The 26,096-nt window shown below is 40.3% G+C and overlaps 1 protein-coding gene across 2 annotated transcripts in view; it reads left to right on the top strand.

The window, feature by feature from the left end:
- The window catches only part of ap1g1 (adaptor related protein complex 1 subunit gamma 1), a 128,256-nt gene that overhangs the window by 57,858 nt on the left and 44,302 nt on the right, over positions 1–26,096 (top strand). For both annotated transcript variants that reach the window (XM_085991587.1, XM_085991588.1), the window contains 9 exons: positions 2,373–2,468; positions 4,805–4,885; positions 6,944–7,042; positions 9,948–10,003; positions 14,888–15,001; positions 15,674–15,814; positions 17,201–17,255; positions 18,562–18,684; positions 21,439–21,528. In XM_085991587.1, the coding sequence (XP_085847713.1) occupies positions 2,373–2,468; positions 4,805–4,885; positions 6,944–7,042; positions 9,948–10,003; positions 14,888–15,001; positions 15,674–15,814; positions 17,201–17,255; positions 18,562–18,684; positions 21,439–21,528 (855 nt within the window). The remainder of the gene's footprint in view (positions 1–2,372; positions 2,469–4,804; positions 4,886–6,943; positions 7,043–9,947; positions 10,004–14,887; positions 15,002–15,673; positions 15,815–17,200; positions 17,256–18,561; positions 18,685–21,438; positions 21,529–26,096) is intronic.

Raw genomic sequence — 26,096 nt, 5'->3', positions numbered from 1 at the left:
TGGCATGGTGGATAGGGGAGTACCTATGGAGGTTGTCTATATGAACTTTCATAAGGCATTTGATGAGATTCTGCATGAGATTTAATTTCAGAAATAAAAATGCATGGGATTGGTGATAACCTTGTGACAAGTTGGTAATTGATTGGCAGGCAAGAGATGGAGAGTAGGGATAAAGAGAACATTCTCTGACAGGATGTGATGTGCTCTCCAGCAATCTCTACTGGGGCCTAAGCTGTTTACCATATACAGTCGTGAATGGTGGTGGATCATTAAACAACTAACTAGAGGAGGAGGCTCTTTCCCCACATCCTATGTGGGAAAGTGAGAGGTCATCCATTTTTGGATCTGAAAAGACAAATATGACTAAGAGCTGTGGTGGAGCAAAGGAAGTGTCTATGTACACAAATCACTAAAAGCTAGTGCATTGGTACAAAAAGCTACCAAAAAGGCTAATGGAATGTTGGCTTTTATCTGAAGGGGGTTGGAATATAAAAGTGTGGAAATTATGCTTCAGTTGTACAGAGCCTTGGTCTGACCCAATCTGGTGTATTTCGTTTAGTTTTGTGCACCAAACCTCAGGAAAGATGGCTTTGGAGGGGGGGTGCAACACAGATTCACCAGAATTATATCTGCTTGTAGGGTAAAATTATGAGGACAGGGTGCATAAACTTGGTTTGTATTTCAGTCTAGGAGATTGAGGGGTGGTCTAACATAATCTTCTTAGAGCTAGGCCAGTTAGAAAGAAAAAGACTTGCATTTATATAGCACCTTTCACGACCTAAAGCGCTTTGCAGAAAATGAAGCACTTTTAAAGTGTAGTCACTGTTGTAAGAAATGTGGCAGGCAGTTTGTGCACAGCAAACTCTCAAACAGCAATGAGATGATGACCAGATAATATGTTTGTTAATGATGTGGAGGAATGAATATTGACCACGTCACCGGATAGAAGTCCCCCACTCTTCGAACAGTGCCATATGATCTTTTATGTCAACCCAAGAGGGCAGACGGGACCTCAGTTTAACATCTCATCTGAAAGACAGTATCTGACAGTGCAGTACTGCACTGAAGTGTCAACCTAGATTTTGTGCTGAAGTCTCAAGTGGGACTTGAACCCACAACCTTCTGACTCTGAGGTGAGAGTGCTACCAACTGAGCCAAGGCTAACACCTTGGGAGTGAAATCAGGAAGTAATTTTTCTCTCAAAGGGTAGTGGAAATCGGGAACCCTCTTCTCTTTCTTCCCCGCCCCCCCCCCCCCACCACACACACAAAAGAATGTGGATGCTGAGTCAATTGACATTTTCAAATTTGAGATCAATAGCTTTTGTTTCTTTGTTAAAGATGCTGTATGCAAATTGTTACAACTTGAAATACTAGCCCTCCTGCTCCCTTTGTTCATTTGACAGAAATTTGGATGTCTGGGCAAGATGGACAGTGACAATTATTTGTGGAGTGATTCTGGAGGGTATTGTTTAATTTTTTAGAACTCCGATTAATGCTCCAAATTGCAATGATCCTAAACTGTAATCCAGATTAACCAAAAATACTTACTTTAAAAACTTTGGTATCCTCTCATTGTTCAGTGAGTTTGACTCATGACTGGGTTCAGAATCTTGGGATTCTTAATGTTCATCATTAATCTAAACTTAAATATTTAGTTTGTCAGAGAACTGACTCAATTATGCTTAATGCAAATAAATGCATATTTCTGGTAATTCATGAATATTTAAGGCAGGATTCTCAGACCTTTGTTGTGGGTAGAGGGAGCTGAGAATTTATTGACGGTTTCAGAGTTTTGCTTCCTTATTGATAACTCTGGCCTTCACAAATAAAATAAAAATATAGACTGCTAATTGCCAGGCTTGATTCTTTCTCGAATGTGTTTCTCAGTATTCTAATAAGTACTTAATTTTCTTATTCATCTCTCCTTGCAAATCCTGCATGGTTTTAGAATGAAAAGGTAAGATAACATTCTGAATTTAATGAAAATTGCACCCTGCATGATGGTTGGAAAAGTGTTCATTTTTTTTTTTCAGGACTATTTTAATAAAGTTGCCTGTCACTAAAGGGAACAACATTTAAAATCTTAGGTGCACAAAATGTCACGTTTTTTTAATGTGTTCATTAGAAATAGTAGAAATTGCATTCCAATGGGGAAAATGATTTGCTTAATGTCACAAACTGGAAATTTAAAAACTAGAATATACATTGCAATTCCCTATTGGGCTGTTTAGCTGTTTTTTTTATAACACTAGGTGTTGTGCTGTTCATTTCACATGTCCCATTGAAACATTTCAAGATTAAATAAAGCCTTGTGAACAATGTCAAAATGTTAATATTTGAGTTCTGAGTTGTATCCTTTTGCATTTGCAGCTTGTTCCTCAGCTTGTTCGAATCCTGAAAAACCTCATCATGTCCGGTTACTCGCCAGAACATGATGTCTCTGGCATCAGTGATCCTTTCCTTCAGGTTAGACTTTGTGCACCTAATAATATGAATCTTACAGAATAATTTATTAATACTAAGGAAAGTGACATTCAATACAGGCTAGGGTTTTCATGGTCATCAGCCAGATAGTTAATTTTGCAAACAGCATCCTATCTTTCAGTGGCAGTGTGCTCCCAGCTGTTTTGATTGTTTTAAAACAAATCCACGGAATCTAAAAATTACTGCAGTAGAGCTTTCCTGATGCGCAGTTTGTTTACTGGATGATCTTGCATTGAGCTGAATAAATCAGCAAAGTCCCAGATCTATGCTGAGTTACCTGACCTCACTGCAACAAGGCAGTTGGGTACTGTGGAGCTGTATTTTGCCAGCAAAGTCTTGTATCTACTTTAGTGCATGAGCTGTTTTGACCATTACTATTTACATATTATTGCATGACCTCTGCTGCTGTAAAAACACCTTTTTTGTTATGTAGTGTTAAATTTTAAAGTCTTTGATTTTTGTCCCTTACTGTTGCAAGCTGTTGAATTTAAAAACTGGTAACTTGGATTTTAGGAGTTCTCTTTGAAATTATTTGGTCTGCATGTAGATGCAAGCATGGTGAAAGCAAGAACTCTCTCAAAATTAATGCATTTTTAAAACCATTTCATGTAGAAATAATTCTTACCTATTTTAACTACACTTTTGCTGAAATTGGATGTTGCGATCTATTAATAATCTGCCATTAAAGGCCTGCTACCCTTGTTGAATGCAAGAGAAGTTTTGTTTAACTTTCATGTTTCCCCTCCAATGTTGCAACTTGTAAGCTATAGTGAGTGGGTGGTGCAGCATGTTTGAGTGCTGCCCTTTAAGACCTGGTATCTGTTTTTTGAATCCAAGCGGAATGATGAAATAAATGTTACTTTTCTCCTGATTTTAAGCATCCTAAGTGAAGGAAACTTTTAAATGTTTCAACCCATTTCCTAATCGGCATGTGTCCAAGGCAAAAATGTGTTCTTTTACACAGGGTTGCTGAACGCACGCCAAAAAGGAAGAGAAGATTTCCATTTATGTAGTGTCTTGTATCTCTCAAATGTGCCGAATTACTTTGAAGTTGAGTGACTTATTATGTAGGCAAATGAGGCTGTCAAATTGTGCCAGGCTTAAACCCATAAACAGCAAGGCGATAAATTACTAATTGGTTATCAATTCGCTTTTTGATATGCACAATATTCAAGAAAATGTGGTAGCATGGATAGCAAGTTAACTAGAAGGAAGAATATAGATAGTGGTTAATCAATGTTTTTTGGATTGACAGGATGTAAGCATGTATACAATATACACGTTTCAGGAAGATGCAGGTTGGGGCATGTAGATGTCAAATGAAATTTAATTTAGAGAGATGGGGAAGAAATGAGGAAATAGACATTTGATTGGTAAAACTTTTAAAAGGAGTCAAAGCAGAGTTTAGATTCACAAATCTTTAAAAGTGGTTTACAAATTGATGAAGCTGTTTTATTCCAAAAAAGCAAATGGGATCTTGTGTTTTATAATTGGGGACAGAGTATAAAAACCAAGATGTAATGCTAAACCTGTTGAAATCTTTGATTTGGCTACAGTTAGAATATTATGCCCAGTTTTGAATCCCCTACTTTAGGAAGTATGTTGAAGCCTTGGAGAGGGGACAGAGAGATTTTTTGATGCCATGGATTTTAGTTTTAGTAATAAGATACTAAAGAAACTGGGGTTCCTTTTCATTTGAAGGGAGAAACTTAAGAGGAGACCTTAGAGATGCTCAGAATTATGTAGGCTTTAGATGAGGTAAATGGGGAAAATCTATTTCCACTGAGTCAATAACCAGAGGCATAAAGAACAGAGATTAGGGGTTGTTAAAACATGGCATGCCCTACCAGAAACAGTGGTGGAAGCAGAATCCATGCTAACTTGTAAATGGAAATAGATAAATAGTTGAAGAAACAACATTTAAAAGGGTTTGCCTAAAGGACAAGGGAATGGGTTTAAGCAAATAAAACAGAACTGATACAGGTGAATTGTGCCAAATTACTGCCTCCTGTACTGAAATTCTGTAATTCAAACACCTGGGGTGTGACTGAAATCCCCAATCCACAAAGGTAACTGATTTGTGAAATTGAGAGCTTGATGTGTGCTGTAGTGAGTACTCCTCCTTAGACTGGGTTTAGTCAGCAACAAAAAGCAAAGCACATAGCTGAGACACCATAGAAGAAACTTTGCTCCACTGTTGTAAAAGTTTGATACTTTAGCTGCCATCGGGAAAAATGTTAAATTTAAATAGTAACAATACCTGTCAACCGAGCACACACATCACCCACACATTCAGAATTTTTTTTGTGTAATTCTAGGTTCGAATACTGCGGTTACTACGAATGTTGGGAAGAAATGATGATGACTCGAGTGAAGCTATGAATGACATTCTTGCACAGGTGAATATAATAAGAAAATTACGAATGGTCAGAAGTTTTTGTAACAACCAGCAATCACTTCTATCAATGTGTAGTTGTTACACATGCCTGCTTGGTCCCACTCCTCCCTGCCCTTCCAAATCTGCAGATGAAGATGAGGTTTAATACTGACCATGTCCATTCTTTATGCATGGTGAACGATTGATGAGGCAGGTAACTGAAAATCCTGGCCAGGTGCCTTTTTTGGTTGGCACATAATTGACTTTAACTTCAAATTTCTAAACATGTCCCCAGACTTTTGCTGTTCATATCCACTTTTAATTACATGACACCTTCTACTCATGAAATGAAGTAGGCTTTTTTCTGTTGAGTATACATGTATCTTCAAACTATTTTGGAACCTGAGTCTAATGCTAATTTATGTTACCTGTCCTGGGTATTTAGTGTTTTTTAAATCATCGTCTTGTGTTGTATAACAGTTTAAAATTTTGCATGCTTTGCAGATCTTTATTGCATATCTAATGTTAAAAGAAATGGGCGTTCAATGATTTTGGAGGAAGGTTCTTTAAAAGAGACCACTGTCTACTATTTTAAAACTGGGTCAGACCGAGAAACCTGAAAATCTATTCTTTCAAATGGGGTCAATCCAGATTTTTTTTAATGTTTGTGAACCAACTTTTTTATAAATTTATTCACTGGATGTAGGTGTCACGGGCAAGGCCAGCATTTATTGCCCATCCCCAATTGCCTTTTGAGGTGGTGGTGAGCTGCTGCCTTGAACCACTGCCATGGTGAAGGTACTCCCACAGTGCTGTTAGGGAGGGAGTTCCAAGATTTTGACCCAGTGATGATGAAGGAACGGTGCTATATTTCCAGGTCAGAATGGTATGTGATTTGGAGGGGAACTTGGTGGTGGTCCCATGCACCTGCTGCCCTTGTCCTAGAGGTGGTAGAGGTTGTAGGTTTCGGAGATGCTTTTGAAGAAGCCTTGGTGAGTTGCTGCAGTGCACCTTGTACATGGTACACACTGCAGCCACGTTGTGCTGATGGTGGAGGAAGTGAATGTTTTAAGGTGGTGCATGGGGTGTCGATCAAGCAGGCTGCTTTGTCCTGGATGGTATCGTGGTTCTTGCTTGGATGAGTGCAGCTCCAACACTCAAGTGGAGATTATTCCATCACATTCCTGATTTGTGCCTTGTAGATGGTAGAAAGGCTTTGGGGAGTCAGCAGGTGAATCTCTCGCCGCAGAATACCCAGCCTCTGACCTGCTCTTGTAGCCACTGTTTGTGGGTGGTCCAATTAAGTTTCTGATCAGTGGTAACCCCAGGATGATGTTGATGGGTGATTTGATGATGGCAATGCAGTTGAATGTCAAGAGACGGTGGTTAGACTCTCTCTTGTTGGAGATGGTCATTGGCGCAGGCATTTGTGTGGTGCGAATGTTACTTGCCATTTAACAGCCCAAGCCTGAACGTTGTCCCAGTCTTGCTGCATGCGGGCACAGACTGCTTCATTATCTGAGGAGTTGTGGATGGAACTGAACACTGGATTCAGCAAACATCCCTACTTCTAACCTTATGGAGGGAAGGTCATTGATGAAGCAGCTGAAGATTGGGCCTAGAACACTGCCCTAAGGAGCTCCTGCAGTGATGTTCTGGCCTCCAACAACCATCTTCCTTTGTGCTAGCTATGACTACAGCCAGTGGAGAGCTTTTCCCCTGATTCCCAATGACTTCAACTTTACTAGGGCTCCTTGATGCCACACTGTCAAATGTTGCTTTGATGTCAAGGACAGCCACTCTCTCCTCCCTGCTGGAATTCAGCTCTTTTGTCCATGTTTAGACCAAGGCTGTAATGTGGTCTTGGCAGAACCCAAACTGAGCATCGGTGAGCAGGTTATTGGTGAGTAAGTGTTGCTTGATAGCACTGTCAACGACCCCTTCCATCACTTTGCTGATTGAGAGTAGGCTGATGTGGTGGTAATTGGTTGGCTTGTGGATAATTTACCAAGATAGTTTTATGGGGCGGAAAAAGGAAATTTCTTGGTATTGATTGATGTGCGTTTTGATTTCTTCTTAGGTTGCAACAAACACAGAAACCAGCAAAAATGTGGGTAATGCAATTTTGTATGAAACAGTTTTGACTATTATGGACATCAAGTCAGAGAGTGGACTGAGGGTATGTAGCATCAATGCTAGATTTTTTTAACCTGTATAAATTACATAATCAAATCCATGTAGTTCAAGATTTGGCTCCAGGAGTAACGTTTGAAGGGTTAAGGAGAGTACTGAATGCTGCCTGCAAAGATATCTTTCAAAGTGCTTGAATGCTGAAATCTTCAGAAGGAAGTATTGGGATAGTTAATTAACAAGAGTTGCAGAATAATGCAGCTAAAGGTTTTGACCTTTGAGATCGCAAACAAAATATTGAGCAAAACCTGCATGAACCTTTATAAGCCTATAAAAATAAGTGCCCCAGTTTCTGTGATGTTTGATATATGATCTATAAAGAAAAGATGTCTAATCCAGTTTTAATGCAGAAATGGAATTCTTAAATTGGTGCCATTCATCTTCCTGGAGTTGTAAGATGAAACTATTGAGTGATCCACTGGCAGAGTTTTCTATAACAATTGTGTTGGTCAGCAAATATGAGACAACAAGTAACCAGAATAAGGATAATACCATATATGTTTAGATAGAGATTCTAAATCAAAGAGGCTGAAATTGTAGACATTCACTTAAACATAGGATATAGGAGCAGGAGTAGGCCATTTGGCCCCTCGAGCCTGCTCCGCCATTCAATGCGATCATGGCTGATCGTCCAAATTCAGTGCCCTGTCCCCGCTTTCTCCCCATATCCCTTGATCCCCTTAGATATATTTCATAAGGCTAACTCCTTCTTGAATATATTTAATGAATTGGCCTCAACTGTCTTCTGTGGGAGAGAATTCCACAGGTTCACCACTCTCTGGGTGAAGAAATTCCTCCTCATCTCAGTCCTAAACGGCTTACCCCTTATCCTTAGACTGTGACCCCTGGTTCTGGACTCCCCCGCCATCAGGAACAGCCTTCCTGCATCTCGTCTGTCTAGTCCTGTTAGAATTTTATATGTTTCAATGAGATCCCCTCTCATTCTTCCAAACTCTAGCGAATATAAGCCTAATCGACCCATTCTCTCTCCATACGTCATTCCTGCCGTCCCAGGTATCAGTCTGGTGAATCTTCGCTGCACTCCCTCCATGGCAAGAACATCCTTCCTCAGATAAGGCGACCAAAACTGCACACAATACTCAAGGTGTGATCTCACCAAAGCCCTGTACAACTGCAGCAAGACATCCTTGCTCCTGTACTCTAATCGTCTCGCTATGAAGGCCAGCATACCATTTGCCGCCTTAACCACCTGCTGCACCTGCATGCTTACCTTCAGCGACTGGTGCACAAGGACACCCAGGTCTTGTTACACTTCCCCTTTTCCCAATCTATTGCCATTCAGATAATCTGCCTTCCTATTTTTGCCACCAAAGTGGATAACCTTGCATTTATCCACATTTATACTGCATTTGCCCAATCTGTCCAAATCGTACTGGAATTTCTCGGCATCCTCCTCACAGCACACACCCAGCCAGCTTTGTGTCGTCTGCAAACTTGGAGATATTACATCTAGTTCCCTCGTCTAGATCATTAATATATATTGTGAATAGCTGGGGTCCTAGCACAGATCCCTGCGGTACCCCACTAGTTACTGCCTTCCACTCAGAAAAAGACCCGTTTATTCCAACTCTTTGCTTCCTGTCTGCCAACCAGTTCTCTATCCAAGTCAGTACTGTGTTCCTTTGGTGGTCATGAGGTGGGCTAGGCCATGTAATTGTTCAGACTGTGATGCATTAGAATATTTCCTTGAAATGACTGCGTGTACAACAAACAAACTTGTTTTGTTCATAAAAAGGACAAGTGGCCCTATCTGATTAACTTGTGACAAGGAAACAAGTTAGTTTCAGGTGTGATGACCTCTGACTACACATTTTGTTACAGCTGACTGATGATTTAGCTCGTACAAATTTGGTTCTCTTCCTTTGAAAATAGTGCTTTTACTAAACTCCATCTTCATTTTCTGCTCCCGCATAGAAACGCTGAACAAATTATTAGGGCGGGCAGTAGTCAATTAAATATTATCAGTTTTATTAGGCTGTTACTTTGGATAGATGAAATGCACTATGCTAAAAGCTTCTTGGCTTATGGTGCCACAAGACATGATGATGTTTATCTTCAGTTGTCACACAGCTAGAGCTCACAATCTTTTTCACTATGGTACTCCAACTAAGTTTGGCACACTCTTTCGACCATTAGACCAAGTAACTAGTGTCCACTGTTATCCTGATGATGGGTGGAGTATTGCAGTGTTTGAGCCTGTGGCACATGGAGTCAAAAAATAATCCTGTACCATATTCTGATTCTCTTAGCACATTTCCATTGCAGCATTCCCAGTTTATATTGGGTTAATTGAAGCCTTCATTACAGAACAGCAGTCTAAGTGCCTCATTACCTTGAGTGCTTCCATATCAGAGCAGCAGCATATGTTAACTGTCTTCAACTGGCACTGGTTTTCAGGTTTGCTGTCCTTTAGAACCTAGATACTGTTTTAAATGACAATCAGTAAATGAGAATCTACAGGACTTGTTGGCTTCAGACGATCATGGTAATGGGCTGAGTTTTAATTTGAATGCAACACATTGGATTAGTTATCCTTAGCAGATTGTATTGTTCAAGCAAAGGAATGTGGTGTGCTTGTAACTAAGAACTTGTAAATAACACCAAAATAAGTTGATTTGAATCAATGACCAAGTGGAAATTTTTCCTCCTTCCCCCAGAAGATGGTAAGAGTAAAGGCCTAACTAGAAGAAGGTGATTGTATAGCCCATGGCAAAAAAGTTGACTTTGCATTAAATGTTATGTTTTAAATAACTTAGTGTGGAAATCTCTAACATTTTAATTAGTTTAACTTTGTGGTTAATTTAAATGTGTATTAAGTTCACTTTGTACATAACTAACCTAACAAACTTCACAATTTTTTTTATTTATTACAGGTTTTAGCCATTAATATCTTGGGACGGTTCTTGCTAAATAATGACAAAAATATTAGGTATGTTCATTAACTTAAAGAAACTGTTGTGGAAAATATGAAAAGCAGGATATATAAGCAAAATATGGACTACAACCAAACCTTGTACTTTATGTAGAAAAGGGAAGGGAACATCTACTATTCAAAAAAAAAAAAAAAAAAAAATTGTAATCCTTCACATTGTAAAACTGACCCAAAATTTTATTTTAATTGTATATTTTGTATGTGATTTATACTAAAAGGTTAAATTGTTCATAGACATGGAGTCAATTGGGATGAGTAGTCAAGATTGTTTGCACTGTTTCACCAAACTAATTACAATTTTTAAGCAGACTATGTCCTGGTTTGCTTCTAACTCTTAAATTGAAAACGTCTAGATTGATCTAACTATAATGCAACTCAAATTTTGAAAAATGAACGTGGATCTGTATAATGTTTAACATGTATTCTAATAAGCCAATTATATAATAATTTCCTGCATTATGATGGTGACTCCACTTCAAAAAGTGCTTCATTCACTGAAATGCTTTGACGTCCTCAGGACGTGGAAGGGGCTATATAAATGCAAGCTCTTGAGTACCTCCCCACCACCTTTCTCGACCCCTCCACTGCCTCTGATTTGTCACGCTGCTTGGCCGACTTCCAGTACTGGATAGAAACATAGAAGATAGGAGTAGGCTATTCGGCCCCTCGAGCCCGCACCGCCATTTAATGAGATCATGGCTGATCATCCAAATTCAGTACCCTGTCCCTGCTTTCTCCCCATATCCCTTGATCCCTTTAGCCTCAAGAAATATATCCAACAACTCCTTGAATATATTAATGAATTGGCCTCAACTGCCCTGTGTGGCAGAGAATTCCACAGGTTCACCACTCTCTGGGTGAAGAAATTCCTCCTCATCTCAGTCCTAAATGGCTTACCCCTTATCCTTAGACTGTGACCCCTGGTTCTGGACTCCATTGCCATCGGGAACATCCTTCCTGCATCTAGTCTGTCTAGTCCTGTTAGAATTTTATAAGTTTCAATGAGATCCCCTCTCATTCTTCTAAACTCTAGCAAATACAAGCCCAATCGACCCAATTTCTTTTCATACGTCATTCCTGCCATCCCAGGTATCAGTCTGGTGAATCTTCGCTGCACTTCCTCCATGGCAAGAACATCCTTCCTCAGACAAGGTGACCAAAACTGTACACGAGGTGTGGTCTCATCAAGGCCCTGTACAACTGCAGCAAGACAGCCTTGCTCCTGTACGCTAATCCTCGCTATGAAGGCCAACATACCATTTGCCTTCTTAACCGCCTGCTGCACCTGCATACTTGCCTTCAGCGACTGGTGCACAAGGACACCCAGGTCTCGTTGCACTTCCCCTTCTCCCAATCTATTGCCGTTCAGATAATCTGTCTTCCTGTTTTTGCCATCGAAGTGGATAACCTTGCATGTATCCACATTGGGCAGATGCATGGCAAATGCAGTATAATCACCCAACCTGTCCAAATCGTACTGGAGTTTCTCTGCATCTTCCTCACAGCACACATGCCCACCCAGCTTTGTGTCTTCTGCAAACTTGGAGATATTACATCTAGTTCCCTCATTTAGATCATCATTAATATATATTGTGAATAGCTGGGGTCCTAGCACAGATCCCTACGGTACCCCACTAGTCACTGCCTGCCACTCAGAAAAAGACCCGTTTATTCCAAGTCTTTGCTTCCTGTCTGCCAACCAGTTCTCTATCCAAGACAGTACCTTACCCCCAATCCCATGTGCTTTAAGTTTGCACGCCAATCTCTTATGTGGGGCCTTATCGAAAGCCTTCTGAAAATCCAAATACACCACATCCACTGGTTCTCCCTTATCTAGTCTACCCGTTACATCCTCAAAAAATTCCAGTAGATTAGTCGAGCATGATTTACCTTTTGTAAATCCATGTTGACTTTGTCCGATCCTGTCACTGTTTTCCAAGTGCTCTGCTATTACATCTTTTATAATGGACTCTAGCATTTTCCCCACTACTGATGTCAGGCTTACTGGTCTATAATTCCCATTTTCTCTCTACCACCTTTTTTTAAATAGCGGGGTTACATTAGCTATCCTCCAATCCATGGGAACTGTTCCCGAGTCTCTAGAATTTTGGAAGATGACCAGCAATGCATCTACTATTTCTAGGGCCACTTCCTTAAGCACCCTAGGATGTAGATTATCAGGCCCTGGGGATTTATCGGCCTTCAATCCCGTCAATTTCCCTAACGCCATTTCCCTACAAATACTGATTTCATTCAATTCTGGCCTCTCATTAGACCCTATGTTCCCCGACATCTCTGGGAGGATATTTGTCCTCCTTTTGTGAAGACAGAACCAAAGTATGTATTTAATTGGTCAGCCATTTCTTTGTTCCCCATTATAAATTCCCCTGATTCTGACTGCAAGGGACCTACGCTTGACTTCACCAATCTTTTTCTGTTCACATATCTATAGAAGCTTTTACTGTCAGTTTTTGTGTTCCCTGCAAGCTTACACTCCTTCTATTTCCCCCCTCTTAATTAATCCCTTTGTCTTCCTTTGCTGAATCCTAAACTGCTCCCAATCCTCAGGTTTGCTGCTTTTTCTGGCCTAATTATATGTCCCCTCCTTGGATCTTATGCTATCCCTAATTTCCCTTGTTAGCCACGGTTGAGTCACCTTTTTTTGTTTTATTTTTATGCCAAACCGGGATGAACAAATTCTGTAGTTCATCCATGCGATCTTTAAATGTTTGCCATTGCCTATCCACCGTCAACCCTTTAATGTTCCCCAATCCATCCTAGCCAACTCGTGCCTCATACCATCGTAGTTTCCTTTATTTAAATTCAGGACCCAAGTCTGAGTCAACTACTTCACTCTCCATCTTAATGAAGAGTTCGATCATATTGTGATCGCTCCTTCCCAAGGGGCCTCGCACAACAAGATTGCTAATTAGTCCTTTCTCATTACATAATATCCAGTCTAAGATGGCCTGATCTCTAGTTGGTTCCTCAACATATTGGTCCAGGAAACCATCCCATATACACTCTAGGAATTCCTCTTCCACAGTATTGTTACTAATTTGTTTAGCCCAATCTATATGTAGATTAAAGTCACCCATGATGACTGCTGTGCCCTTATTGCACGCGTCTCCAATTTCCAGTTTAATGCCATCCCCAATCGCAGCATTACTGTTTGGGGGTCTGTATACAACTCCCACTAACGTTTTCTGCCCCATGGTATTTCTCAGCTCTGCCCACAGATTCCACATCCTCAGAGCTAATATCCTTCCTTACTATTGTTAATCTCCTCTTTAACCAGCAATGCTACCGCACCTCCTTTTCCGTTTTGCCTCTCTTTCCTGAATATTGAATACCCCTGGATGTTGAATTCCCAGTCTTGGTCACCTTGGAGCCATGTCTCCGTAATCCCAATTATATCATAACCGTTTACACCTATTTGCGCAGCTAATTCATCCACCTTATTACGAATGCTTGTCGCATTAAGACACAAAGCCTTCAGGCTTGATTTTTTAACACTTAGCCCTTTTAGAATTATTATTTACTGTGGCCCTGTTTGATTTACACCCTTGGTTTCTCTGCCTTCCACTTTTGATGAGCAGAAATTTCCTCCCAACTAAATATTGGGAAGATTGAAGCCATAGTCTTCAGTCCCCACTACAAACTCCGTTCCCTAGCCACCCTCTCCCTGGCCGCTGCCTGAGGCCGAAGCAGACAGTTTGCAATCTTGGCATCCTACTTGACCCTGAGAAGCTTCCCACCCCGTATCTGCTCCATCACCAAGACCATCTACTTCCATCTCCATAACATTGCCTGTCCCTGCCTCAGCTCAACTGTTGCTGAAACTTTCAGCTGTGCCTTAGTTACCTCTAGACTTGACTGTTCCAATGCTCTCTTAACCTGCTTCCCATCTTCCAGCCTCCATAAACTTGAGCTCACCCAAAACTTTGCTGCCCCCTATCCTAACTCTCAAGTTCTGTTCATCCATCAGCCTGTGCTCGCTGATGTGCATGGCTCTTAGTCCAGCAATGCCTCAGTTTTAAAATTCTCATCCTTGTTTTCAGATGTCTCCATGGCCTCGTCTCTGCCCATCTCTAACCTCCTCCAGCCCTACAACCAATGTTCACTAATTATTTTTAGATGCCAACCAGCCTTTTTAAGGGGCTGCGCAGGCCATTCAAAATACCAAGCATGCGCGGTTTTTGTATTGACAAGCCGGCTGCGTGGGATCCCTGTCGTGCTCCGCAACCGCGCAGCTTACAGGAAACGTCTACAACCCTCCCAGATCTCTGCTGCTCCAATTCTGGCCTATTGCGCATCCCAGATTTTAATTACTACACTTCAGTCACTTTAGCCATAAGCTCTGGCATTATCTCCCTAAACCTTTCTGCCTCTTCCTTTTAAGACACCCCTTAAAACTTACCTCTTTGACCAAGCTTTTAGTCACCTGTCTTAATAGCTCCTTTTGTGCCTTGGTGTGAAATATTGTTTGATAATTGCTCCTGTGAAGCACTTTGGGATGTTTAACTAAATTAAAGGTACTGTATAAATGCAAGTTGTAGTTGTTGTACAGAGGAATGCACTTTGCATAACTGAGAAACTAAGGAGGGGGAGGAAAAACACCTTGTACTCAAGAAAACCTTTGCCTACTCAAATGAAAAACCAAATCCTTTCTTGCTTCTGCAACAAATACTGTTGTAGAACATAATTCTTCCAGATTTCCAGTGTTTGTTGGTTGCACCCCTTCTTACTTTCAACTGTTTGCCATATGCTCCTCATGTTGAATTAGATTTTGTGTTCAGATCATTGTCTGATACTTTTTGAAATATCTACAGTTACAACTAAAGTTTTTAAGCTTGTGCAACTGTTCTTCATTGTTTGAAGGTATGTGGCACTGACATCACTGCTCAAAACTGTCCAAACAGATCATAATGCAGTCCAAAGACACAGAAGTACAATAGTGGATTGTTTGAAGGACTTGGATGTATCTATTAAAAGGTAAAGATTCCCATATTTGAAGTTTACAGATTGTCGATGCACTATAATTTTGTATATAGAGCAATACATTTGTGTAGTGATTATAAGGTAGTAATCTCATGAGTGGCTCCGATATCGTAAACAGAAAGCTTCAGCAGCTGGTAACCCTTTATGGAATGATGGACTTAGTTACCCCATGAGAGGTTTTAATATCTTCCTATGGTTCATATGTACTGCATTGTAGGTATGCTATAATTAAACCTGTGGTGGGTGTTGTGCAGATGAATGCTGAGCACACTGAAGAATTAACTATTATGTAGTTATGATACTGAAATGTTCCAGTAGACAACTTTTGAAATAAGGCGATACATTATACCTCTTAAAAGAAAGACTGTGTAACAGTAAGTTTAATGTTCCTGATTTGGAAACTGTACTTGGAGAAACATTACCAAGTTGGAAAGAGCTAGTGATTCATAATGACTGGGTTCTTGTTCAGCATGTTGTGTCCAAAATGTAATTTGTTTATTTTGTTTTATAGCAAAAGCAATATTGGTTTTATGTTTTCCAGAGATGCAGCTTGTAAATTGGGCTAACTAACCTCTGATTTATACAACAATTCATACCGTAGAAAACTTGTCTTGCTTTTTTTAGTCGGGTAATAAGCAAGAACTTTTCACTTTTTTGTTTATTTAGACGTGCAATGGAACTGAGCTTTGCTCTTGTAAATGGAAATAACATTAGAGGAATGATGAAGGAATTGCTCTATTTCCTGGATTTGTGTGATCCTGACTTCAAAGCAGATTGCGCCTCTGGCATCTTCCTTGCAGCAGAGAAGTAAGGCTTTATATTAGTGCTATATAGATGTACTGTAAGCTTGTTATTGAATAAGTGCAAATATTAGACATCCACAGGTTTGATCTGAAGCAGCAGAATTATGCAACTATACAAATCTCTTCTGTACCCTGTACCCTCTCCAAAGCCTTCACATCCTTTCCTAAAGTGTGGTGCCCAGAATTAAACAAAATTTGGTGGGGCCAAACTAGTGTTTTATATCAGTTTAGCTTAACTTCCTGGCTTTTGTACTCTCTGCCTCTATTTATATCGCCCAGGATCCCATATGCTTTATTAACCTGTCCTGCCACCTTCAAAGATTTGTGCACAAACATCCCCCAGGTCTCTCTTCTTGCACTTCCTTTAAAATTGTACCATTTAGCATGTATTGTCTCTCTTCATTCTTCCTACCAAAATGTATCGCCTCACACTTTTTTGCATTGAATTTCATCTGCCACGTGTCCACCCATTCACCAGCATGTCTATTTCCTCTTGAAGTCTGTTACTATTTTCCTCACTGTTTAATTCACTTCCAAGTTTTGTCATCTGCAAATTTCAAAATTGTGCCCTGTACCTCCAAGTCATTATTGTATATCAAAACCAACAGTGGACCTTGTACTGAACCCTGGTGGAACGCCACTGTTTATCTCTCTTCAGTCCGAAAAACAGCAATTCACCATCACTTGCACGTGTAGGTTAAAATTTCTCATAGCTCTGAAATGTGAATAAGTCTTGCTTGTGAATTTTGCAATCCTTTCGCACCTATCCTGCAAAATTGACAATCTTATCTCGGGTGAAATTTGCCTCATTGTATTATTTCCATTTTATTGATCATTTTACATATGTTGGAAAGCTTATTGTGTCCATGATGTGTGTATGTATGTATATGATAGCACTGTGTTTATTTTTGTCAAATTTAATGATTGGTTTGCAACCACTGGCATTTCCACAAATCAAGTATAAATTTGTCAATTTAATTACTGCAGTAGCTAGTTGCTTCAGTACACTAACATCAGTATCTGAATCACAAATATGAGACATTTAATGGCTATATCCCCATATCTTTCAAATCAAACATAACCATGTGCATGTTCACGATATGCATACCACATAGTTGACCTAAAACATTGTTCATTGTGATTCTGTTAAAACATTAGTGTGCATGTTTTTCCTGATGCTTGTACAACTAAGCACCTGCTAGTTTAATTTTTTTTTAACTGCTCTACCAGCAAGCAACTGTAAGCAAACCAATGGTTTTAGTCTCACTTGGGATCATCACTTTTTTTTGAAAAAAATCTTTACCAATTGGCTGTGTAGTAACTCGAAGAATTGTATTGATTCCCTTGGCAGAAAAAAACCTTTCATATCACTTTCTTTTTTCCCCAATAGGTATGCACCATCCAAGAGATGGCATATAGACACAATAATGAAAGTCTTAACAACGGTAAGAGGTCTCGCCTTAAAGCTGCAGCATTTCTTTTGAGAATCCATATATATGGGGGTCTGGGTGGTTTAATGGGTTAGACGCTGGCCCCTCAGTTTGAATATTGCCCAAACTTTTGTGATCAAAGTCTTCTCTGTCAGCTCCAAGGATTCTATGAATGGATCCTCACGCCGCCCCCCCCCAACTGCGATCTCTACCTCAGCAAATACTAGTTAATCCACTTAATTAAGTGGATGCAAACTTGAACTTCATTTCCTTTGTCATATGTTATTGAAAGACAATTTGGTATTGAGTAATGCAAGTTTGATGTTTGGGAAATGTGTTAATAAAGCAGCTGCAATATGATTTTTGTGAAAACCAAACTGAATTGAATATCAGATGGTTAGCAAATAGCTGTTTCTGGGAAGTGTTATCAATAATGGATTCCATTATCTTGTTGATCTATGCTATTAAATTAAGCTCCTTGTATTAAGCTCCTTGTATTGCTGCCTATCAGGTGGTTTTTCTCCTGGTACATTGTTCCCTATCTTGGATTTGCTTGGCCTTGATGCATCTGTAGGACAGTGCAGATGGAGGCAGCTTGCTCTCAGAATGCCACCAGTGCCCTTTGTCCAGCTGCCAGCACTGGGGACTGCCCAGGTGTGACAATCTCTGCAGAGACTCATAATTTCAATTTGTTTAAGTGTCACTATACAGCTCCTGGCTGTGGTGTTTTTCAACAAAGACAGCAGCTTGCATTTATATAGCTCCTTTTAACAAGAAAAGTTTCCAAGGCACTTCACTGAACTATAATCAGGCAAAAATTGACAGAGGTAAAAGAAGATATTGGGACAGACGACTAAATGCTTGGTCAAAGAGGATTTTAAAGGACGAGATAGAGGCAGAGGAGTGTAGGGAGGGAATTCCCGAGCTTAGGATCTAGATCACTGAAGGCATGACTGCCAGTGGTGGGGAGAAGGGAGTTGGGGATGCGCAAGGCCAGAGTTGGCAGAATGCAGTGTTCTCTGAGGGGTGTAGGGCTGGAGGTGGTTAGAGAAGGTGAGGATGAGCATTTTAAATTGGAGGCATTGGGGAATCAGGAGCCAATGTAGGTTAGTGAGCACATTGGTAAGCAGGGCTTGGTGTGTTAGGATACTTTCTTGATTGCCTGAAACTTTCATTGTGCTTCATTTCATGTAATGTATGTTGTTTTACGTTAAAATCTCAAGTCTGGTGTATAACTTGTGTCTGAAGACAAAAGTATATTTTTCCTTTTATAATAACCAGTGTTGCAGCAGTCCTTGATTCTTCTGTGTTTCAATTTTAGGCTGGCAGTTATGTAAGAGATGATGCAGTGCCCAACTTGATCCAGTTGATCACAAACAGTGTTGAAATGCATGCCTATACAGTACAGAAGCTTTACAAAGCCGTCCTGGAAGATATATCTCAGGTACAACATTTAAAATGGAACTAGAAGCAGAGGTGCTAGATTCAAGCTTCTACTTGATTGAAAGCTCACGTATCAAAAGCTGATTACAAACTAATTGACAATATTCGTTGTGGTCCTGATTTAAGATAATGTTGGTGTTTGTTCTTGCACTAATTGCAAGAAAAAAAAACAGGTATTTTATTTTAAAAATCCAGTTGCAGTTATTTTTTCTTTGAGTTGTGTACACTTGGGTTTTATGGTTGGTGTTCAAAGGTAAATCTATGCCTGCTTTCTCAGCTGAATTTATTGTATTCACGGTTAAAGGCTGTTTCAGAAAGATTTGGTGTTTGATATTTTGGTAATGGTAACTCTGACTGCTTTGTATTTATTTCATCCGCAAGGATGAATTTCAAAGATTTTGACCTTTTTGATTGGGCCAGTATATGTGGTATATATGTAGTTCAATGTGGATAAGTGAAGTAATTGGTATGGGAGTTTGTGTATTAAATAAAAACATGAAGCCATTCAGCCCATCTAAGATCATTCCTTTAGCAGCTTAATTCTCCCATCATAGCACCTAGTTGCAGAGTGTTTTTGTTACCTTGCCTGACGGATTATTTTAAAAATTTGTGTTTTTCAAATTAATTTTGCACTCATTTCCATTTCTGTCCTCTGATCTCACTTTACTTTCATATACCATTTAATATTACCTGTCTGATGATTGTTCCTCACAGCTCATCTCCTTTACCCTTTGGGTCAAATTTTTTTTTTTTTTTTTTTTTACCTCCTAATGTATTATCTTTGTTTATGAATTGATGACAAATGCCAAAACTGTAAACACAGTGTGGGCTGATCCATGAATTATGAAGTCTTAATATCACTTCTGCACGTTTGTATTCTCTTCTGGCTACATATCCTGGTTATCTTTTCACTTTAATTATTTGCCACATGCTCTGGACATTAAAAGTTATGTTTACTGTCAAGCTTTTTTGAGTTCCCCTGGGCTAATTTAGTTTAATTCATTGTATAGTTAAGATGCATAATTTTATTGGTAAATTTTCATTTTTCTGACCATTTTAAATCCTTTGAGCTTTTACTGCATTCCCTATTTTTGCTGCTCTCCTTGTATCTAATAATCAGCAAATTTGACCACAATAGAGTTAGTTTTGGTATCTTGATTATTTGTGTAGATTAAAAATATAGGGGTGCCAGCACTCCGTGACTACTCAATACTTCCCTCCAATCTGACATTACACCGTATAAATATTCTTTTTCCCATTTTCTAACCAGTTTCTCGTCTAGATCCACTTTTTACCATGGGTTCCATTTTTACATGTGGATGTTTGTCAAAACTTTCTGAAATCTAAGTAAATTATGTACTGTCTATTTTATCTGTAATGTCCTCAACAAAAAAAACCTCGGAAGTTTGTCAGGATCTTCCTCTGCTAAACCCATAATAATAGTTTATTGTTGTGCAGGTATTTCGGCCTACTTACCCCGTACAATATTATTTTACCTGCTTAGTACCTACAGGCCCATTAGCCTAACATGAATTAAGGGTTTGAATTGCATCTATCACTTCTTCAGGATATTCTGACATGCTTCACCGCCGATGGAATTTAAATTGTTGTCGCTGTGTTATAGGCAAACCTGGCAGCTAATTTGTGCACAATAAGACCCCAATTTAATACATGACCAGTGAATTTGTTTTGGTGGTGGTGCTTCAGGAATAAATGTTAGTCAAGACTGAGAAAACTACCCAACTCTTTGAATAATGCAATGGGATCGTTGCATCCACCTGAATAGGACCTTGATTAAATATATTATCCAGAGTTGGCTTTTGTACCATTGTAACACTTCCTCAGTAGTGTCATTCTAGATCAGGAATCTGCAGTGGGATTGAAATCCATAATCTTATGACTGAGTTTAGAGTATTGCAAGTAAGCAAGCTGAAATTTAAGATCTTTCCCGTCTAAATCCATGCTGACTGTTACTGTTCAGGTACACCTTAGAGTAGATTCCATTATTTTAAAGATTCCTGTTTAGCTCAAGGGCCTGTCATTGTATGGGTCAAATTTGTCATCCTTTTTAATGGAATTGTTGTATAGTTTGTTGACGAGAAAAGCAATCTATGGGTTAGTGTGTGTAAATGTGTGCATATCTATAGTTTTTTAAAGAAGGCAAACAAGGTTCTAGGTTGAGTGGTACAGCATTTTCTCTTTTAAAACCTTTTAAAATTGCAATTATCCAATAATTCAAATAAAGCAATGTGAAAAAAGTGAGAATTTAGTGCTCACAAAAATGCAAAATTAGGTAAAATTATCAATCAATCTGGTGAGAAAGCAAGCACGTGAACGCGATTTAACAAATAAGCCTTGTTTGGCCAAGTTGTCTTTCTCTTCCCAAACATTCTGAAGTAAAGTTAAATGAGCCTGATGTCATGTATGTTAGGATACGTTCACCTGGTCATGAGCTCCTAGGTGGCTCTAGGTTGATGGTGCTTTTATTAGGACCACTTCCTGGACAATGTCATGCATTTTGTATTTGTATGTGTGTGTAAACTAAAGATGGCCAGCCTAATTTCTGCACTTTAGACTTGAACTGAAGTCTATTATCTGCAAATGTGTTGAACTGTGGTCCAACATCATTTTTTGGCTCTTTAAAATGTAATAGCATGCTAGGTTAATAAATTAACAAACTTTAGTGACTAGAAATGTATTGAATTATTTCAGTTTCTAAACATTCAAGGCTGACTAACTGGTTATGTTTCAACAGCAACCTCTTGTGCAGGTGGGCGCTTGGTGTATGGGAGAGTATGGTGACCTGTTAATTTCTGGCCAGTGCGAAGAAGAGGAGCCTATTCAGGTAATGTTGCTTTTTCAAAGCAAGCTGTTCAAATAAATTCTGTGAAAGTCATTAAACATACTGAATGTTTACATCAGCATTCCTTTGGCAAAAGTGTGGCCTGTTGCACAGCAGCTGCAGAACCTGATTAGGAAACAAGGTAGAAATACATTTTAGAAGTGGAGCTGCAAATTGGGAATTGCTGGCATATATTTTAAAGTTGTTAGAATGTGCTATGTTCCAGAAACATTGCTATTGTTCAGTCATTTTTTTCATGCAGTTTATTCGTTCACGGGATATGGGCGTCGCTGGCAAGGCTGGCATTTATTGCCCATCCCTAATTGCCTTTTGAGAAGGTGATGGTGAGCTGCCTTCTTGACTCGCTGCAGTCCTTGTGAAGGTACTCCCACAGTGCTGACTTAGTGCTGTCGTAGTGGTTTGGTACAACTGTGGCTTGCTAGGCCATTTCAGAGGGCAGTTAAGAGTCAACCACATTGCTGTGGTTCTGGAGTCCCATGTAGGCCAGACCAGGTAAGGACAGCAGATTTCCTTCCCTAAAGGACATTAGTGAACCAGTTGGGTACCAGTTTTCTGACAATCCGGTAGTTTCATGGTCACCAGCTTTGTAATTTTAAATTTATTTAATTAACTAACTTAATTTACTGCCGTAGTGGGATTTGAACTCCTGTCTCTGGATTATTAGTTCAGGTCTCTGGATTACTAGTCCAGTAACATAACCACTATGCTCGTGGGATGATTTACTTTTACTGAATGCACTGCATTGCTATACAGGGTATGGATGGGCAGAGCAACAATGCAATGCATTGGAGGCCTAATGAGCTTGTTAAGCTGCAAATTCAGTGCGTTACTGAAATCTGTTGGGAAGTGTCAAGTGAGAGAAGCCATATTTGAACAGCATTGAGCAACAAGTAGTGCAGGAATGGAGTAAACCTTGGAGCAGGTCAGTCACCTGTTCATGTGGAGCAGGTCAGTCACCCGTTGATGTGTACCCCCAGAGAGTAAATGTAAAGGGAGAAAAATTTCAGCTATCAGAAGTTACATAGATTTGAGATTTTTCTTGCTTCTTTAGTAATGTATTTTACTGCCTGTGTTGAACTGTGAACCATTGGGAAATTTTCTAAAGGAAATTAAATTTGAGGAATTGGTATGCCTGCCCAGCTTTTATTAAGTAAACAAACTCATTGATATGGTGATCACTATCTATGCACCCCTTTCACCATTCCCTAACTGGTTCAAGTTCCTTTGCTGCCACGGTCTTGGCATTCACTGTTTGCTTAACTATTCAGAAAAAGAGTAGTCATTTTGATAAAATAAAAATAAGTACTTGATGTTGAAGCTTTGTTTGGTTTTAAGCTTCATTGAATCACTACACAATGTGGAGTTACTTCCTCTCTGGAAAATCTCTCATGCTATAAAGATGAGAGTTACTCTGCACAAATTTTAGCAATAATTTTGTGTTACGCACACCAGCTGCCTAGTATAATATTGTGAACATTTCTTTTCCATGTACAGATTAAGAATATATTCTTACAATAAGTTTCATTTTTTAAAAAGGCACCTGATTAGCAATGAAATTGTACCTGAATCTGATTTCAAAACGCCAAGCTAAAAGTTGAAATGCACACAAGTTACAATGCAATCAAACCATTTAGCCCAACCAGTCTGTGCTGGTGTTTACCCTTCACACGAGCAAATAATTTCAGTCACACTTGCCCACCTTGTTCCCATAATTCTTCATCCACCTATCTAATTAAATTTTGAATGCTTAGTCACTGCCTCAATTGCTAAGCTTAGTGAATACCACAGCCCACAATTATTTGTTGAGCAGTTCCTCCTGCCATATGTTCTAAATGTTTTACATTTGATCTTGTATCAAGATTAGGGATTGGGGCTAATATTGGCATGGTTTGAGGATTGGTTAACTGACAGAAAAGAGAGTAGCAGCAATAAACGGCACATTTTCAGGATGGCAGTATATGTAATTGATTCGAAATAACAACAGAAAATGCTGGAAAAACTCAAGGCCAGGCAACATCCGTGGAGAGAGAAATAGTCAACGTTTCGAGTCAAACTCTTTGTCAAGACTTTATCAATTGTTATTGTATGTCATTGATTCAATTGACTGAGATTGTCTGAATCAAAAATAGCCTTTGGAAAAAATGATCTCCAGTGAAATACTTGAAAGGGTTCCATTTTTGATATTGGCTAACAAACAGGACATCAAGACTTGCCTTTTCAGTTGGAGCCATTAAAACAGCTTTGTGATTGTGCTCTAAAAATAGGGAAAAGACTGCATGGTGCAACCATTCTCAGCACTTACTGGACAAGGTATAAATGATGGGATTGAATGGATGGTCAAATGTGTGATTAGGAACATTCACAGGCCACCAAGGCAAAAGAATATCGCATAAAAGCGCTCCTTTCAAACCTTGGACTAGACACTGTGGCCTAGAAATTCAGTGGGCCTTGCGCCCACTTAGCACCTAAAGAGGTCTTCTGCGCCGGCGGGGTTGGTAGCGTGGAAATTGAGTGCAGCGTTAATGGCGGCGGTAGCCGGTAGCGCTGCGCCGGCACCGATGACGTCATCGGTGTGCGCAGCGCCCCGGTTCCGCCCCAATGCCGGCCCGACGCCCATATTCAGTTGCGGCCGCCTCTTCCGCAGCGGCCACAAACAACGTTCGTGAAACACAGCCTTCATGCAGCGTTAGTGGGGCGCATAAAGGTGGAGGTGCGGCCGGCTGCTTTTTCGGCAGCCGCCTGCCCGCACCTCCCTCCCCCCGGCCTCCTACACCCCCCCCCCCCCCCCCCCGCGGCATTGGTGGCTGATTCCCGCGAGCCCGGCACTTCTCCGTGGTGCCGGGCTCATTTGCCGGCAGAATCCAGCGGCGATCTCACGGCTGCAGGCAGCTCCTCAAGAGAAGGAGGAGGCCTGCAGTACCCCAGCCTGCCGCACCGCATCGGGTGGCGCAGCTGGAGCGCTGAAATTCACTTTCAGCGCCCCAAGCGGAGGCGGGCACACCCTGGAACAGCGCCCGGTTCCGACCTGGGCGCTAAAAGTGAATTTCTGGCGGGCGCAACCGGCTGCGGGCGCTCTGCAAACTTTTGGGCGCAACTGAGCTGGCGGGGCCATACTGAATTTCTGGGCCAAAATCTCCTGTTTCATCAGAGATGCTGAATAGTAGTTCAGCTGGTTCAGTGGATCATAGACTTCCTTGGAACACCCCACCTGAAAATAGTCACAAGGTCTCACACCCACTAATTGTGGCAGATGCAAGTCACCGTAACTAGTAGAGTGCTGCAAGGATCAGCCACCGCTATTTATAATCTATATCGATGACTTGTATACATTACACGCGGTCCCCTTATCCAAGTTAGGTGGGAAAGTAAGCTGAAGAGGTTGTGAGATTGGGCAAGAAGGTGGCAGGTGGAGTATAACGTGGGGAAGTATGAAATTATTCACTTTGTTAGGAAGACTGGAAAGCAGAATATTTTTTTTTTTTTTTTTTATATAAAGGTGAGACACGAGTAAACGTTGGTATTTAGAGGGATTTAGGTGTCCTTGTACAAGAATCGCAAGGTTAATGTGCAGGTACTGCAAGCAATTAGGAAGGCAAATGGTATGTTGACCTTTATTACAAGGGGGTTGGCGTACAAGAGTAAGGCAGTTTTGCTGCAATTATATGGGACTTTGGTGAGACCACACCTTGAGTACTGTGTAAAGTTTTGGTCACCTTAGCTAAGGTAGGATATACATGCCATCCTGGGATGAAAGGGTTGTCCTATGAGGAGAGATTGGCTAAAATGGGCCTATATTCTCTGGAGTTTAGAAGAATAAGAGGTGATCGCATTGAAACATATAAAATTCTTGGTGGGCTTGACCGGGTAGATACTGAGAGGCTGTTTCCCCTGGCTGGAGAGTCTGGAACAATTGGCCATAATCTCAAGATAAGGGGTCAGCCATTTAGGACTGATGAGAAATTTCTTCACTCGGGGTTGTAAATTTTTGGAATTCTCTACCCCAGAGGGCTGTGGAAGCTCAGTCATTAAGTATATTCAAGACTGAGATGATAGATTTTTGGGCACTAAGGGATATGGTGGGAAAGTAGAGTTGATGTAGAAGTTCAGCTGTGATCTTGAATGGCGGAGCAGCTTGAGGTGTTGAATGGCCTACTTGTGCTCCTGTACTTATGTTCTATCTATGACCCCCTCATGGTTAAACCAAGAATATTTTTTGCTACCTCACCCAGTGGCCATAACTGAGTGATGTGTGTCAGCAAGCCCAATCCTTTCTTCACTAGACACCTACAACCTTGATTTTCTGGCAAAGGCTGTTGGTGACTAGGAGTAGAAACCCTGGCCAGTTTTTCCTTCCCTACTGTTTCAGGGGGAATTCGTCATTATGCTCTAGTTTCGGAACCAGTGTGTCCAAATAAAATGTCATTTTTAAAAGCTTAATTGTGCAGTGAGTTACTTCACCCAATACAGGAAACTTTTTTTTTTTATCCAGCACCAACGGTTTATCAAAGTCCAGATTACAGAGAGGTATAGTAAAAGGTACAAGAGCTCCA

This window comes from Somniosus microcephalus, chromosome 6 (assembly GCF_052327205.1).
Source record: "Somniosus microcephalus isolate GS21.2 chromosome 6, FLI_Smic_1.0, whole genome shotgun sequence".
In the NCBI taxonomy this organism is placed as follows: domain Eukaryota; kingdom Metazoa; phylum Chordata; class Chondrichthyes; order Squaliformes; family Somniosidae; genus Somniosus; species Somniosus microcephalus.
The sequence above is the reverse complement of the archived record's forward strand: the minus strand, read 5'-3'. Positions and strand labels throughout refer to the sequence as shown.